We start from the raw sequence: 17,896 nt of genomic DNA on the forward strand, positions 1-17,896 counted from the left end.
GACTTGCTGGGAAAGGAGTGTGGAGAAAATTGGAAATGCTGAAAAATCCGTGAGGAATGAGAGTGCTGTGTGAGCCAGCACAGATTGATGGGACAAATAGCCTTTTTCTATGCTGTAAGGAAATATGGACACATTCCCTACATATGCAAAGACAAGTTAAGACATCTTACTGCAGAATCACCCACTGCACAGGACTAGATGTACAGGGAATACAGTAGCTGAATTACTGGATGGATACCTCTTGGATTTCCAGCATCTCTTGTTTGGAGCTAAGTTACTGGATTGGCTATGAGTTTATTTTATTTTATTTGATTGATTGATTAGTTCAGATGTAGCACTAAATAGATCCTTCTGACCCTTTGAGCTGCAGCGCCCCGCAACCCCCGATTTAATCCTAGTCTAATCACAGGACAATTCACCAATTAACCTACCAACCGGTGCATCGTTGGATTGGGTGAGAAAACTGGAGCACATGGAGGAAATCCACAGGGTCATGGGGAGAACGTACAAACTCCTAACAGATGGCAGTGGGAATTGAACCCCAGTCCCTGATACCGTAAAGCATTGTGCTAACCACTATGCTACCATGCTACTTCTTTCTGAACCATTGATCCGGCAACTTGATTTCAAATCCCAGTGAAGAGGCTGGGAAATTTATATCCAATAAATCTGGCCAAACATGAAATGATGGAGCAGCAGTAGAAACCCATCAGGGGATACAAGAGGGACTGCAGTTGCTGGAAATCAAGAGCAATGCACAAAGGCACCAGGCAAACTCAGCAGGTCAGTTAGCATCCATGTAGGGAAATTAATGGACAGTCGACATTTTCATCAGACCCTTCTCTAGACTGGCACTTAATCCTTCCTCACCTCCTCTGATCTCCATCTGACTCCAAACAATTCTCTGTGTTGGCTCTTGGTTCATGACAGTCAGTGATGGTCACAGATAATGACCTTTTTACTAACAGTCATAGTCATAGTCATACTTTACTGATCCCGAGGGAAACTGGTTTTCGTTACAGTTGCACCATAAATAATAAATAGTAATAAAACCATAAATAATTAAATAATAACATGTAAATTATGCCAGGAAATAAGTCCAGGGCCAGCCTATTGGCTCAGGGTGTCTGACCCTCCAAGGGAGGAGTTGTAAAGTTTGTTGGCCACAGGCAGGAATGACTTCCTATGACACTCAGTGTTGCATCTCGGTGGAATTCGGCTAAGGTTAGCATCTAGCAAATGCACAGATACAAAATGGTATGGTTTATCCATTCAGCATTGTAGAAGCAAGTGATGAAGGCATACAAATATATGGGATGCCAGTGATTCTACCATCATTTAAACCACCAATAAATATGCTAATATTTTAAAACTTAACAAATAAGAATTTCGACATGTGAAAACCTCTTCATTTCTACACCCTCTGTCATGCTCCCTGGACATCTCAAAGCACTTTGCACACCAGTGGAACACACGCAAAGTGCTGGAGGAACTCTACAGGTCAGGCAGTATCCACGGAGAGGAATAAAGTGTCAATGGTTTGTGCTGAAACCCTTCATAAGGAGTCAGCTTTGTATTCCTCTCTATAGATGCTGCCTAACCTGCTGAGTTCCTCCAGCATTTTGTGTGTGTTACTCTGGATTTCCAGCATCTGCAGAATCTTTTGTGTATATGATTTCCAGCCAATGGAACTCTTTTGAAGTGTTTTGACCAATGGAATGCAGGAAATGTGGAAACAAAGTTGGGCACAGCAAGTTCCCACACACTGATGATAGCCAGAGAATTTATGGTTGTGTTAACAATGATTGAGAGATTTAACAAAACCTCACCCAGAACACATCTACTCCTTCAACAGATCTCCCCCATGCATGCTGATCTTGCCCTTCTCTTTAAGAGTTCTCAAGAACCATAGCTGAAAGCTTTTTGATTCATTAGGGTTAAGCAGCCTGTGATAATCCACACACTTGGTGCCATGCCTCTCACCTTGTTAGGCTGGACTGTCCGAAGGAGATTCTCCATCCACTTGTCCCTCTCTGCAGCCGATGCACAGCCAAAGCAGCGACTCCCCCTGGAGTTTATAACCTGAGTGCAAGGAGAAGAAAAGTTTCAGCAATAGGGAACTGAAGGAGAGAAAGTATGGAATTTCAAAGTTCAAAGTAAATTTATTATCAAAGTACATATGTATCACAATATACTATCTGAGCAGCACACACTACCTGCTGGAGGAACTCAGCAGGCCAGGCAGCATCTATAGAATTGAGTAAACAGCTGACATTTCAGGCCAAGCCCCCAAATCCTTTGATTCCCCGGTAATGTATGGATCCCAGCATCCACGTGAGGATTCAGAGATCTGAGGAAAGCAGCTTTGAATGACGAAACTTCTCCTAATCTCATGAACAAGGACCCACCCCCTTATCATGGGAAGATCAATTCTCCAGCCAGAGAAGTATCCCCTCAGCACATCTCCTGTCAAAGGAATCAGTGAACACATCACTCCTTCTGCTAAACATCAGGATGAGATGCCTGAGGCCATCTTAATGCACGGTATCTCATCTGGGTGTGGGAGAGTCAACTTGTCAAAGTCTGTTTCAGCGAAGTCTGAGTGATTGGGAATTATGGGCTGTATCTTGGCAATGGACAGGTCTGTACCTTTGTATCTTCTTTTCAATTGTCCTCCCACAAACATCCCAGATTCAGGTAATCTATCCTATCCTGATACTCTCCTCCCATACACACTGTACTGTCCACCTCGTTTTCTTCTCCCTCTGTTCATCCCTTCCATCCCCTGCCCAAACTGGTTCTATTTTCCTGTTGTCCCCTCCCCACCCGGCTCTGCTAGCTGCATAACAAGGCTAGTATGCTGGTCCAGTGGAAGGCAAACAGATTTGAATGAGAGGGCCGTGCTTCCTCTACAGGTGTATTTCAAATGTGTTCTCTGCATTTGCATGTGAAGAAGAGGTTCACTAGGATTAAAGGGTATGACCCGTAGGGTGAAGCTGGACAAACTTGGGTTGGCTTTTTTTTCCTGAGGGGAAGCCTGATAGAGGTTCATAAAATGTTGAGGGGGATACCCAGCGTAGACTGTCAGAATTTTGTTTTCCCTTTGTGGAAATGACAAATACTAGCTTTAAAGCGAGCTGGTTACATTTTAAGGGAGGTGGACAGGCCAAATTATTTTGTTAGGCGGACAGTGCCTGGAACACACTGGCAGGGTGGTGGTGGAAGCGGAAATGATAGCGAAGTTGAATAAGCACATGAATGTGCAGGAGAAGGAGGGATATGGATCACGCGCAGGCAGAAGGGATTCGTTTAGTGTTCAGTACAGGCAAGGTGTACTGAAGGGGCTCTTCCCATGTTGTACTGTTCTACACTCTGGGTGTGTCTGCATGCGTGAATTCTATACATCAGCCAAAGTGACACCACCCATTCCAGGTAGCTCATTATCTCAGAAATGGACACGGAGTGAAACTGCTTTTGAAAAGCACGCTACCACTGTCTCTGATTGCAATCACTCACAAACCCCGACACCATTACAGTACCTCAAAGCAATGCTTTTCTCCCAGAATGCTGCTGTGCAGTGGCCGGATGATGACATTGGTCTCATTAGTCAGATCGAGTGTTTCTATTGGGCACAAGGATCCTGTCAACGACTCGTAGGATACAGCCTCTCCTATCTTCTGGATGCTCTGACGCCTGGGGCATAATGGAGTAGAGTGAGTTAGAATTGGAAAGAACCTGAGATCTTAACTTCCATCCAGCCTGTAACCATCATTCTAAGAGGGTTAAGAAGGGAACGTGGTTCAAATCTTCTGGAATGAAGCACATTGTGGTAAAGGTGATTGGGTTAATCTCATTGCCCCCCTCCACCCTTCAGCTCAATACTCTTCTTCTCCATGAGACACCGGGAGAGTTCGTGGCGGGAACAGTTTATTGGGTCAACAGCAGAATTAGTTCCCTAAACTGTGAGAACTGAGAAGGAGATGCAGGAACAACAGAAATAAGTGGATGAACTGATTTGGGAAAGGAAGAGAGAAAACTATGGACCAGGAAGAATCTTGGAATCTTTCTTGAAGAGATTCAGCAAGCTAATTCATGAGATCAAAGGATTTTTCTGTCAAGAGAGATTAAACCTGTGGTGAATCTGTGGAATTCTTTGCTACAGGCAGCTGTGGAGGCCAAGGCTTCATGTATATTTAAGGCAGAGGTTGATAGATTGTTGACTGGTCAGGGGATGAAAGATATGAGGAGAAGGAAGAAGACTGGGGCTGAGAGGACAATTGGATCAGCCATGATGAAATAGCAGAGCAGACTCAATGGGCCAAATTGCCTAATCCTGCTCCTATATCTTTTTTTTCGTATTTATTTTTTATTGAATTTCATCATCAAACAAACATTTCCATAAGATGTATTTTAAGATGTTGTACATATATATCATATAATCATATTTGTCACAAATCTCCACATAATATTTATCTTAGGTATACAGTAATAGAAAGGAGAGGAAAGAAAGAACACTTGAAAGAAGAGAACTATGTACAGAGTAGGGAGTGATTTTTTTATTTTACAACATATTCATTGACTTGTGAGAATAAAATCAGGCCTATGATGTGTTATGTAGTTAAACCATTTTTTCCAGTATGAATAAAATTGTTCCAACTTATGATTAACAGATGCTGTTATCTTCTCCATTTTGTAAATGTCCATTGTAATTTCCATCCATACATTCTGCTCCTATATCTTATAGTCTTACCATCTAAACATTTCTTTAAGTTTAGAAGTGTTAAAGATGTTCTTATTAAAACATATAAGGTCCTGAGTTATGAATAGCTGACAACAACAGGAAGTCTGTAGAGCAGAAAAGACATTTGGACAACGGTCGATTAGTTGAATTAAATCAATATTGCAGTGACCAGATACCGACCAAGACAAGAAGTCCCATCTCTGGTTGATAAAAAGGTGATTGTTAGATATTTATTAGATTTTTATTGGTAAGGAAAATTCTTACCTAAAATGTATACTCTTAGAATTGGATGATATTTGTTCACATTATTATACTTAAAGTTATAATAATCACTGAGTGTGTTGTGATTTTAAGACATTGTTGTACTCCTGCATTTGGCCAATTGAACAAAGGAGCTTGGTTTTCACTGACTATCGTGAGGGTGTGCAGAGGAACTGTAGTATCTCCCACAACAGAACACATTGCTATGTTCTCAGTAATGTCAGGTTGTTGTGGTGATGCCAGACAGAGAAAGTGTTCTTGTTCGGAGACCCTCAGGAACAACCAATCTACCTGATGCTCTTGCCCTGTGGAGAATCTAGTGGTTCCGTTTGACTTCGACTCCTCTTCTTCCATCTTTTTTTGATCAGATTCTAGAGTAGAAGGGATGGAATTGATTGATTAATTGTGAAGCTGAACTGTGCTCATCAAACAGACTGAAGGACTCTTACTTGGGGAAGGTAAAATTTGGTTCAGAGTGTGACACTAAGAGTGAGCAAGAGAGCGAGAGAGAGGGCAAGAGAGAGAGAAAGAAAGAGAAGAACAGTGTGTGTAGGAGACATTAAGAGTTAGAGAGAGAGCGAGAGAGAGGGAGAGAGAAAGAGAGAGAAGGACAATGTGTGCAGGAGTGTGTGAGAGATAGAAGAGAGTGTGTTTCTGTGAGAGAGTGTGTGTGCGAGATAGAGAGTAAAAGTGTCTGTGTGAGAGAGAGAGAGAGCAACAGAGCATGCGTCAGAGAGAGAGAGCGCGGGTCAGAGAGAGAAACAGACAGTATGTGTTTGTGAGAGAGAGAGAGAGAGAGAGCACTACATACTAAGTGCAATTTACTGCAGCTAATGAACTTCCAACCTGCATGTCTGGATGGTGAGAGGAGCCAGGAGAACACAGGGTAAACCCACACGGTCACAGGGAGAACATGCAAACTCCACACAGACAGCGCCGAAGATCAGGATTGAAAGTGGATCTCTGGAGGGAAAAGCAGCTCCATGGACCGTGAACAAGTGTCCCTCTACCAGGATGACTGCATCGGCCAGCTATTGATCCCTCTCCATCGTCACTTGTTATCCACCCAGCCCAGGAAGATAATACGCTCTCCATTTGTGGCATCTGGATCCAGGGATATGTGAAGCCACATTCTACTGGGATGTGCCTCCTACCTGGCCCTGTCCCAGGACATTAGAACCTATGGACAGCTGCCATTATGTGTATATGGCAAGGTGGTAAGTTGATATGGTATATTTTTGCATAAATGTTGGGAATGTCAATGTGATTTGCACATTGGTAACTGGCTGCGTCAGGCCTGTTTCACTGACTATGTTTGGGTCACTTTCCCTGATGACCACAGGGTGTTGGAGCCTGCCTGACGAGAACCTTTCTCACTCAGGTTTGTTGGGTTCAGTCGTGTTGACTCATGGCATGATGGTATATGTGTCTTCCTGGCAATGTCAGAGTGTACGTTGACGTCCTGATGCAAGAATTTAACACAAAACATTGATAATTCCGGTCTCCCCACAGATGCTGCTCGCAAACATGAGGAAATCTGCAGATGCTGGAATTTCAAGCAACACATATAAAAGTTGTTGGTGAACGCAGCAGGCCAGGCAGCATCTATTGGAAGAGGTACAGTCCACGTTTCAGGCTGAGACCCTTCGTCAGGTCTAACTGAAAGAAGAGCTAGTAAGAGATCTGAAAGTGGGAGGGGGAGGGATGGAGCCAAGAGCTGGACAGGTGATTGGCAAAAGGGATCTGAGAGGATAATGGGACGGGAGGCCTAGGGACAAAGAAAAGGGCGGGGGGAGCCCAGAGGATGGGAAAGGGGTATAGTGAGAGGGACAGAGAGAGAAAAAGAATGTGTGTATATAATAAATAATGGATGAAATGCTGCTTGACCTGCTGGGCTCCTACAGTAGATTGGTTGAGACCCTTCATCTGAAATCTCGACAGTCCGTTTTTCTCCACAGGTCATTCAGCAGATTGATATTGCTCCAGATTCCAGCCTCTGTGCTTCTGTCTTGAAGCCTGTCTCTGCTACATCTGTCTCTCCAGGTAAGCTCAGTCTTCTCAGGGTACATTAGGGTTAGACTGCCCTAATCTGTCTCCTCAGGTATATTAAAATCCATCTTCCCTGGGTACATTGAGGTTTGCCTGCCTATATCCGTGTTCCTGGGTTATGCTGTGCTCTGCTTTCTCCTGGCTCTGTGTCTCCATGGTAGCTTGGAGTTTACTGTCTCAGACCAATGGGGTTGCAAAGATCTCAGTATAACAACAAAGGGAAGGTACAGCTGTCTGACATTTTGTCATCATCTGGAATTCACTGCTCGAGGCATTGTGGAGTTTAATTCAGTCATCATTTTCAAAAGGGAGGAAGGTAAGTGTGTGAGAGAGGCAGGGAAGCTGCTGGAGAGTGGAGATGATAGTATTGAGCCATGGAAAGCTAACATGGGTTTGTTGGGCTGAATGGCGGTATCATTCTGTGGTTGGAACAAGTAGGCACCAAAACAAGTGGAGCACGACCTTGTCGAGGTATGTTGCATCAGTACCTTTACGTTGTTCACGGGACCCTCACTGGAAGTTCCGGTCCGTTCTGATTTTCTCACAACAGGAGGGGTCTTCTTTCCAGATGTTGACTCTGAAGGAACAGAGAGTGTCAGTGAGACAAGTCCCATTCAAACTACCTGATCAATCTCAGCCAAAACCTCCATTCAAATTGCACGGTTCTCTTTGAAGACCCCAACCCATACACACTCTCAGTCCACTTCGCCTTCATTCACCCCAGCAAGTATCGCTCTACATTCACTCCCTGAAACTTCCTTCTTCATCAATCCACCCTGGATGACCATGGGTTAAAGGCCTGTCTCTGTGCTGTGCTGTTCTTTGTCCCAGATGATGCTGAGTTACTCTGCACACCTGCCTGCTCGTGGTCTACATCCCTCCTTTCTGACTGTTCATCTGCCTGTCTACCCTATCTATGAATCACATATTTTATATAATGAGATATCTAGAATATAGAACACTACAGCTCATTCCCATATAAGCCCCCATTTTTCTATCATCCATGTGGCAATCTAAGAGTCTCTTAAATGTCCTTAAAGTATCTGCCTTTACCACCATTCCCTGTCAGTACTTTCCACGCACTCTTGGATTAGACTGTTTGTTATTTTCTTTGCAGTTTAACAATTAATTGCTTGCTTGTATTTTATATAACTGATTTTGTACATGTAACCGTTTAGTATGTTTCCTGGTGGTCACAGTGTGTATATGCAATTGTTCAGTGTGATCCCTGGTGGTTACATTTGTATGCTCTGGAAACTTTCCTGCTGTCGCATTATTTAAACAGGGACTATTTGATTGATTAACTCTTATCTACATATTTGAATAGAATGTTTCTTATCTGTGGTATAAAAAGCTGAACAGGCAAGCTCACCACCTTTATTCACTTTAGTCTTTGCTCCTTCTTTCCCTTCCCCTACTAATCCTCTGTAACTGTCTATTTCCAATTCCCTTTGTTCTACTAGCATTTTAAAAAAATGACCGTAAAGCAACAAGTTTTATGTCTCCTTGACTTCTCAAAGAACTTTTGATTAAAAACATCAGAATCCAACAGAACCTAACACTCTCCATTTTTAAAAAAAACGTACCTCTAACATTGTTCCCACACTTTCCTCCAGTCACCTTCACATTAAGCCCCCTTATATTAGCCATTTCTGTCTTGAGAAAAGTCTCTGACTGTCCACTCGATCTATGCAAATTATCATTTTGTACACTTCTATCAAGTCACCTCTCATCCTCCTTCACTCCAAAGAGAGCAGTTCTAGCTCTCTCAATCTATGCTCATAAGACATGCTCTTTAATTCAGGCAACATCCTGGTAAATCTCCTTTGCACTCTCTCTAAGGCTTCCACATTCTTCCTATAATGAGCTGACCAGAACTGAACACAATACTCCAAGTGTGGTCTAACCAAGGTTTTACAGAGCTGCAACATTTGCGGCTCGTGAACTCACTCTCCTGACTAATAAAGGCCAATACGTCATATGCCTTCTTCACAACCCTATCAACTTGTGCAGCAACTTTGAGCATAGGTGACCATAGTTTTCGTTGTAGCAGGCAACAGGGCTGGGCTGGATGGTGTGAGGAATGATGGTGCCATTCAAGGACATTAATAACCACAACATCATCTTTAGTCAACAACATCACTCCCTGCTGTACCACAAATTTACTGTCCTCTCTCACCCACCCCGTCCATACACTCTTTTGCCATCTGCTTTTGGCATGGCTTGTATTACAGGCCAGTAAGACAGCTTGTGCACCTGTGTACCGTCTGACAATAAACTGAACATTGACTTTGAACCCCTCCAATAATTCTATTTGCTCTTCTTTCTCAGCAATTAACTCCTCCTTGGAGAAAGATGCATTTGGGTATCCCAGAATGAACCAGGGTACAAACAGTATGCTCTGTACACTTTGAAAATGGTACCGTAGGAGACAAAGCCCCAGTTTGCATGTAGTGATAGTGAGTAGATAATCAGTATTTGATGAATGCTAAATGGATGATAATTGTTGACCATGAAGCTGGATGGAACTCATCTGCTCTGCTTCAAAAACCCACTATGAAATTTTCTACCCCCCCCCCCATTCTGCGTACATCCCTCATTCCATGTCCTCCTCTGTAACATGTCTAATAGCCTGCACTTTCCCATTGGACTTGGAGGCAACTTGACATGGCAGAACCAAAAGGAGGCAGCGGACCAATCACCAAGAGCAAGGATGACCCGAGATTTAAGCACCGGGCCAAATCAGAAAGGTCGGGTACAGACCAAATCGAGGCAGTGGGATCCAGGCCCCAGAGCATATCAAAGCAATTGAACCTGATGTTTGGACGATGATTTAAGCACCTGGCTGAATTGGTATGGTCAGATATAAGTCAAACTGAGGCAGCGGCGTCCAGACCTCAGAATGTATTGAAGCAATTGAACCCGATGTTTGGACGGCAATTTAGGCACTGGGCCAGATTGAAAAGGACAGGGTGTTGGGGCCTGAGACTGAGCTGAAGTGAAGGCTTGTGGATGGACTTTCCTTGTGGACTTCAATTCAGAACGCTATTTGCTTGCTTTTATCGTTTGCACAATTTGTTTTTCCTTCTCTGCACATTGGGTGTTTGACAGTCTTGTTTCTTAACGTGTTCTTTTGAGTTTCTTTCTTTCATGGCTGCCTGTCAAGAGACAGATCTCAAGATTGTATAACATATACATACTTTGACAATAAATGCACTTTGAGCTTTGAAAAGCAGTTGAGTCTGGACTGCATGAGCAGAAGCGTGTCTCAAAAAAACCTACACTGATTCGATGTTTGGAGAAGGACATGGTGAAGTGTCCTTTGTCATCTCACTGACAGGCAGAGGAGGTTTTGATTAGGTGGGTGCATCATCTATATCCTATTCAGAGGATGGCACATCGAGTTGTACAGCACAGAAACTGGCCCTTCGGCCCACGAGGTCTCTGCCACCCATCGTAGCTAACTAAACCAATACCATTCACCCGCACTAGGTCCGTAGCTGCCTTGGCAATTCAAGTTTTCATCTAATGCTCTTGCAGCCCATCATAATGTCATATTCAACGTCATCAAACTGATAACCAATTATTGATTGGTGTCTGCAAGAAAATCAATCTCAATCTGACATGTACATACGTGGGTGACATATAATTTGAACTTTGAATATTTAACTTTCAAAACAATCAGAAAACACCCTTACAATGAATAGGTCCAGAGACAGTATTATAAAGTCATAGAATTAGACTCAACATAAACAGACCCTTTGTTCCATCACACCAATGCCACATTTGTACTATCTATACTAACCCAATTTGCTCATAGCCTTCAGTGCCTTGGCAATTCAAGCTCTCATCTAGTGACTTCTAAAATTGTCAGACCATCTGCCTCCATCACTTCTCCAGGCAATGAGTTCCGGATCACAGACACCCTCTGTGTGAAAAAACACGGTCTCAGGTCCCCTCTAAGCTTTCTGCATCTCCTCTTAAAATTCTGCCCTCTTGGCTCAGACAGACCGACCATGGGAAAGAGATTTTAACAACCTTCCCTATTGATTTAGGCTTCTCTGCCAGGAAGAACAAACTCATCAAATCCCATAATTGAAATGGCCCAATCCAGGGCAACATCTGAATTGAGACACATGAAACCGCAGGTACTGGAAGCTGGAGCAAAACAACCAACAGCTGGAGGAAGTCAGTGGGTTAGGCAGTATTTCCGACTGTTCACTTCTCACCACAGATGCTGCCTGACCTATTGAGTTTCTCCAGCATTTTGTTTGTTTTTGCTCCTAGTGAAGAATATTGAGAACTAATTCAGTCGTTTAAGATCCTACACCGTTTCTATTGGACTCCAGCAAGGTTACATAGGTTAGGGTTGAAAACCACCCCTGAATGCTGGCGATGAGAGGTGGATAAAGGGGACTTAGTACATGCTGTCTGGTCCTGTCCCAGAACTCAAGAATTTTGGATTATGATACATAAGTATATTGGTGAAGTTTCAGGTATTCAACTCCCTTTCTACCCTAGACTTTTTGTCTTGGGAGACACATTTGGGTTACTTGGGGATAAACACTCTCAAAATTGGATCCAGCCAAGTATAACAGTAGGAAGACAAATTATAAGTCGAAATTGGAGGAAATTGGGGGGACCAACATTTCAGGAGTGGGTCACAGAAATAGCCAAAGTGGCAGCTTTTGAACGCATGTCTTCCAAACAGTTTGATAGATTGGAGATCTATACACAAAAATGGGGCAAATATTTAGGTTTCCTGGGGGGTGGGGGAATAGTGATGAATGTAGTGGTGAAACATATTGCTGAATGGCAGCCTTTTCTGTTATCGGAGGTCTAAGTAGACACAGATGGGTATTATATTGATATTTATTTCTGCCATGTTTGTTTTTATTTTATGGATAATTTTATGTTTTGTAAGCTATGATCTACATAATTCCAACACTGACTCAAGGGTTCGGGGTTAAAAAAATTTCTAGAAACAAAATTTGAAAAAAATATTTCTTAGAAGAGAAATAGAAAAAAGGGAAAAAAAGAAATAACACTCAGTACAATTAGTTCTGAAGGGCATTGAGGCCAAATTGAATATCTGAGCACAAAACTCACAAGTAACACCATCAGGTTCTGTGCCTTTGCCCTCTCAGGTAGGTCTGCAACGATTAGTGGAAAAAATTAAGCAAAGATCAAAAGTCTTTGAGAGCACCAGCAAGTCAGCCGTTCTTAAGTAAATGAGAGTTAACCTATCAGGTTAGTAATCTTTTGATCAGAATGTAACCCTGTGGGAGCAATCTCACTCAGACATACTAATTCTGGAAGAAAAGTCAACGAGCTGAAATGTTATCTCCACTTTTTCCTTCATGGGCACTGAGAATTTCTAGCAATTTCTGCTTTTATTTCAGATATTTGCAGCTGTTTGATTTTCATTTACAATGGAGTCCAAATCCTATCCAAATCTGGGCATACCAAGCACACACATCTAAGCAGAAAGTGCGTTAACCGAAAGACGAAAAAAATGAGTATCAGTCTGACACTGCTGTACTTACCGACACTGTCACTTCCTGCAGATGTTATCATTAACGGGCAACTAAAAAAACCCCTGAGAAAGCAGAGAAGAGATGCATGTCTGCGGGTAAACTGTCAGTGAGCGTCCAAATGGGAAAGGGTGGTGAGAGGATACTGAAGGAGCCTTTACTTCAGTGACAGCCACCAGCACATGATCAAAGCACTTGCAAACCCTCACTTCTGTGTCTTGAATTGTAAGGTGCAGAGTAGTGGACTTTGGCCAATACGTCCCAGGCACATCAATCCCCGCTATCAGTAGCATCTACAGGAGGCACTGCCCGAAGAAGGCAACATCCATCATTAAAGGTCACCACCATCTTCTCACAGCTACCATCAGCTGGGAGGCTGTGAAGCTTGACGTCCCACACAACCAGATTCAAGAACACCTTCCTCCCTTCAACCATTCAGTTCTTGAACCAACCAGCACAACCCTAATCATTACCTCAGTATAGAAAAAACTATGAACACTTTTATTACTTTTCACTACAATGGACTTGTTTTGTTTTGTTCTGATTGTGTACTTTCTTAATCACTGTGTGTAATTTATGTTTTCTTGTGAATGCCGCTTATTTGATGCTCTATGCCTGTGATCTCACCATAAGTAAGTTTTTTCATTACACCTGTGCAGACAAACACTTGTGCATATAACAATTAATCAGCTTTGACCTTGACTTTGAAACAAATGGCCAGCTACTAGATTTTCCTCTTGTTTGATGTGAGGTTCTGAGGCAGTGCTCAGTTTAAACCCCACTCCAGAGAGATCTGCTCCCTTGAATTGAACAAAGGATCCCACAGCACCGAGATTCTGACCTCACTGGCCACAAGTTTGAACTGATTCTATGACGTGCAGACCCACTTTCAAGGATCCTTTTACAACTCCTGTTCTCAGTATTATTATTTTTCATTATTTACACAGTTTGTCTTGTCTCGCACATTGCTTGTTTCTCACTTTTTTATGTATGGATTTTCATAGATTCCATTGTATTTTCTTTGTTGTTTCAGTCAATGCCAGTAAAAAAATGAATCTTAAGGGAGTATTTGGTAACAAATAACACACATCAAAGTTGCTGGTGAACGCAGCAGGCCAGGCAGCATCTCTAGGAAGAGGTACAGTCGACATTTCAGGCTGAGACCCTTCGTCAGGACTAACTGAAGGAAGAGCGAGTAAGAGATTTGAAAGTGGGAGGGGGAGGGGGAGATCCAAAATGATGGGAGAAGACAGGAGGGGGAGGGATGGAGCCAAGAGCTGGACAGGTGATTGGCAAAAGGGATATGAGAGGATCATGGGACAGGAGGTCCGGGAAGAAAGACAAGGGGGAAGGGGGGAAACCCAGAGGATGAGCAAGGGGTATAGTGAGAGGGACATAGGGAGAAAAAGGAGAGAGAGAGAAAGAATGTGCATATATAAATAAATAACGGCTGGGGTACCAGGTGGAGGTGGGGCATTAGCGGAAGTTTGAGAAGTCAGTGTTCATGCCATCAGGTTGGAGGCTACCCAGACGGAATATAAGGTGTTGTTCCTCCAACCTGAGTGTGGCTTCATCTTTACAGTAGAGGAGGCCGTGGACAAATGCACACTTTGATAATAAATTTACTTCAACTTTGACCACTCTTGGGGGTTTCTTTTCAACTTCATCACTCAGTCAACAACACTAAAATTGTACTGTCTGATCTTTCCAAAATGATGAGAGGCTTAAACGGAATATCTCCTTTCCAGGTTAGAAATGTGTAATAACAGAGGACATTTAAAGTCAGGTGGAGTAAGTTCAAAGGAGATGTACAGGAGAAGCTTTTTCTCCACTGAGTGGTGGGAGCTTGGAATCTGTTACCGGGGTGGTAATGGAGACAGATATGATAGAGGCATTTGAGATGCTCTTGGAGAAGCACATGAATATGTAAATTCAAATTTAAGTTTCAACCTCTCACTGCTATGGGTGGAAGTTCCCACTTGCTTCAAAAAGGCAACAATTATACCAGTGCCTAAGAAGAATAATGTGAACATGAGAAAATCTGCAGATGCTGGAAAGAATAATGTGAGCCGCCTTAATGACGATCACTCAGGAGCATTCACATCGACAGTGACGAAATGCTTTGAGAGGTTAGTCATGACTAGACTGAACTCCTGCCTCAGCAAGGACCGGGACCCATCGCCACAATAGGTCATTGGCAGATGCAATCTCAGTGGCTCTTCACACAGCTCTAGACCACCTGGACAACACAAACACCTATGTCAGGATGCTGTTCATCGACTATAGCTCAGCATTTTATACCTTCATTCCCACAATTTTGATTGAGAAGTTACAGAACCTGGGCCTCTGTTCCTCCCTCTGCAATTAGATCCTTGACTTCGTAACCAGAAGACCATATTCTGTGCAGATTAGTGATAATATCTTCTCGCTGATGATCAACGTTGGTGCACCTTAAGGGTGTGTACTTAGCCCACTGCTCTACTGTATCTATACTCATGACTGTGTGGCTAGGCATAGCTCAAATACCATCTATAAATTTGCTGACGATACAATCATTGTTGGTAGAATCTCAGATGGTGACGAGAAGGCGTACAGGAGTGAGATATGCCAACTAGTGGAGTGGTGTCGCAGCAACAACCTGGCACTCAAGTAAGTAAGATGAAAGAGCTGATTGTGGACTTCAGGAAGGGTAAGACGAAGGAACAAATACCAATCCTCATCGAGGGATCAGAAGTGGAGAGAGTGAGCAGTTTCAAGTTCCTGAGTGTCAAGATCACTGAGGATCTAACCTGGTCCCAACTTATCGATGTAGCAACAAAGAAGGCAAGACAGTGACTATACTTCATTAGGAGTTTGAAGAGATTTGGTATGTCAACAAAAACACTCAAAAACTTCTACAGATGTACCGCGGAGAACATTCTGACAGGCTGCATCACTGTCTGGTATGGGTGGGCTACTGCACAGGACTGAAAGAAGGTGCAGAGGGTTATAAATTTAGTTGGCTCCAGCTTGGGTACTAGCCTACAAAGTACCAAGGACATCATCAAGGAGCGGTGTCTCAGAGAGGTAGCGTTCATTATTAAGGACCTCCAGCAGCCAGGGCATGCCCTTTTCTCACTATTACCATCGGGAAGGAAGTACAGAAGCCTGAAGGCACACACTCAGCGATTCAGGAACAGCTTCTTCCTCTCTGCCATCTGATTCCTAAATGGACATTGAACCCTTAAACAATACCTCTCTTTTTTAATATAGACTATTTCTGTTTTTGTACGATTTTTAATCTATTCATTATACATATATATTGTATTTGATTTATTTATCTATTATTTTATTTTTCTCTTCTTCTATATTATGTATAGTATTGAACTGCTGCTGCTAAGTTAACAAATTTCACAACACGTGCCAGTGATAGTAAACCTGATTCCAATTCTGAATTATTACTCAACCATACAATACAGCTGAACAAAGCAGAGTTCGTCTGGGGCCAGGGTGCAAAACATACACAGCACAGCAAGGCACATTCGAAATGGCAAACAAATGTACAGTCATGTAAAGGAAAAATAAATATATATAATATAGCCCAAATCCCTGCGTGACATGTCCTAATAATTGATGGTGCAATTCCTAGCAGTGAACTGATGAATGTATGCATGCGCACAATGCATCTTGTCATTCCACCGATTAAACACAGGAGCGCAGCACTGATGGGAGAGTCCAGCCCCTAACTGAGTATGCTACACCACCTCTGATGTCTCCTCTCCTGGACTGCAGTAGCAGGCAAGCCCGCGGCTTGAGGCCTAGTCCTCGCTACAACTGAGGCCATGCAGCTGCCCTGCTGTCTGTCATGCATACAGACAAGGAAATGGGTCAGCATCATCTTACATTAGCAACGTCCAACAGGGTCTTGCGATCACAAGAGAAACATCCAAAGCAATCACCCACGGTTACACTGCACGCACCAAATCCGATGCCTTCCTGTAACAGGCAGCAAGTCCAGCTCCTCTGACAATAAGCAGCTCACTGTTTTAAAGGCCAGCCTTGTCTTGTGATCATATCAAAGGTGTTTAATAAAGACAAAAACACCTTTGGTTGGCCCCCGAGAGCCCACTGCATCCAGGTGCACCACCATCCTACTGGAAGGGATAGAGGGCTGCAGACACAAGGGATTAGGAGTGCTGAACAGCCTGAAGCAGTACTGTGCCAGCCTCTGTTCTGTGCTCTACGCTCTGTGTTCTGTTTTATGTTCTATGTTCTTTATCACCGGGAGTTGGCGGCCGCATTTCCTATAACGGCAATTGGTCAATGGCTGTAAGGTCATACGTGATCCATACCCTTACAGTTCCTGTGGTGTGCAAGAAGCCTTCTGATCCCTGTGACTTTGTGAACCCAAGGCAGCAAGATTGTCTCTGTATATCTCAGAGGCTAGCTGTAATCAGATGTCCCAGCCAGAATGACTCTGTCTTTCAGCACAGCGGACCAGGAAATTCGACATACCCATCACTCTGTGGCCTAATTCTCCTTCACTCGCTGGAGCTCACCTGAGCTTTCATTTCAAACATTCAAAGTAAATTTATTATCAGGGTTATTATGCAGTATGTCATCATTTACTATCCTGAGGTTCATTTTCTTGTGGGCATTCATGGTAAGTACAAATAAAAAAATAGAATTGATGAAAAATTGCTTATACAAGGCAGACAAATGACCAATGTGCAAAAGACTAAAACTATGCAAATACAAAATGAAAAAACTAATAATAATAATAATAATAATAAATAAATACATGACTAAGCCATAAATATCAAGAACATGAGTTCTAGATTCCTCGGAAGTGAGTCCATAGTTTGTGGGAACATTTCAGTGATGGGGTGAGTGAAGTTGAGTGAAGTTGTCCCCTCTGGTTCGAGAGCCTGATGCTTGAGGGGTAAGAACTCTTGAACTTGGTGGTGTGGGTCCTGAAGCTTTTGTACCTTCTTCCCGATGGCAGCAGTGAGAAGAGAGTTTGTCCTGGGTGGTGGGGGTCTCTGATGGTGGATGTTGCTTTCCTGCGAACAGCTTTTCTTGTAGATGAGCTCAGTGGTGGGGAAGGCTTTCCCCATGCTGGACTGGGCCACGGCCACTCCTTTTTGTAAGCTTATTTCTGTTACCTGATACCATGGAAAATTAAGACAAATTTCTCGGTGACTACCTTGGTGGAGTCATGGAGTCACTGGAAGAAACACTGTGGCAGCAGGCCCTCCAGCCATTGGCTCTCACCAACCACCAACCATCCATTTACCCTAATCAACAAAGCTTTGACAAACTTCCATAGATT

At 43.2% G+C, this 17,896-nt stretch overlaps 1 protein-coding gene across 3 annotated transcripts in view; it reads right to left on the bottom strand.

The window, feature by feature from the left end:
- Positions 1-17,896, bottom strand: part of LOC134339312 (ras GTPase-activating protein nGAP-like) — a 133,155-nt gene that overhangs the window by 40,214 nt on the left and 75,045 nt on the right. For all 3 annotated transcript variants that reach the window (XM_063035706.1, XM_063035709.1, XM_063035707.1), the window contains 4 exons: positions 7,540-7,628; positions 5,294-5,373; positions 3,540-3,693; positions 1,984-2,082 (listed from right to left, as the gene is read on the bottom strand). In XM_063035706.1, the coding sequence (XP_062891776.1) occupies positions 1,984-2,082; positions 3,540-3,693; positions 5,294-5,373; positions 7,540-7,628 (422 nt within the window). The remainder of the gene's footprint in view (positions 1-1,983; positions 2,083-3,539; positions 3,694-5,293; positions 5,374-7,539; positions 7,629-17,896) is intronic.

Source organism: Mobula hypostoma, chromosome 29 (genome assembly GCF_963921235.1).
Source record: "Mobula hypostoma chromosome 29, sMobHyp1.1, whole genome shotgun sequence".
Classification (NCBI taxonomy): Eukaryota; Metazoa; Chordata; class Chondrichthyes; order Myliobatiformes; family Myliobatidae; genus Mobula; species Mobula hypostoma.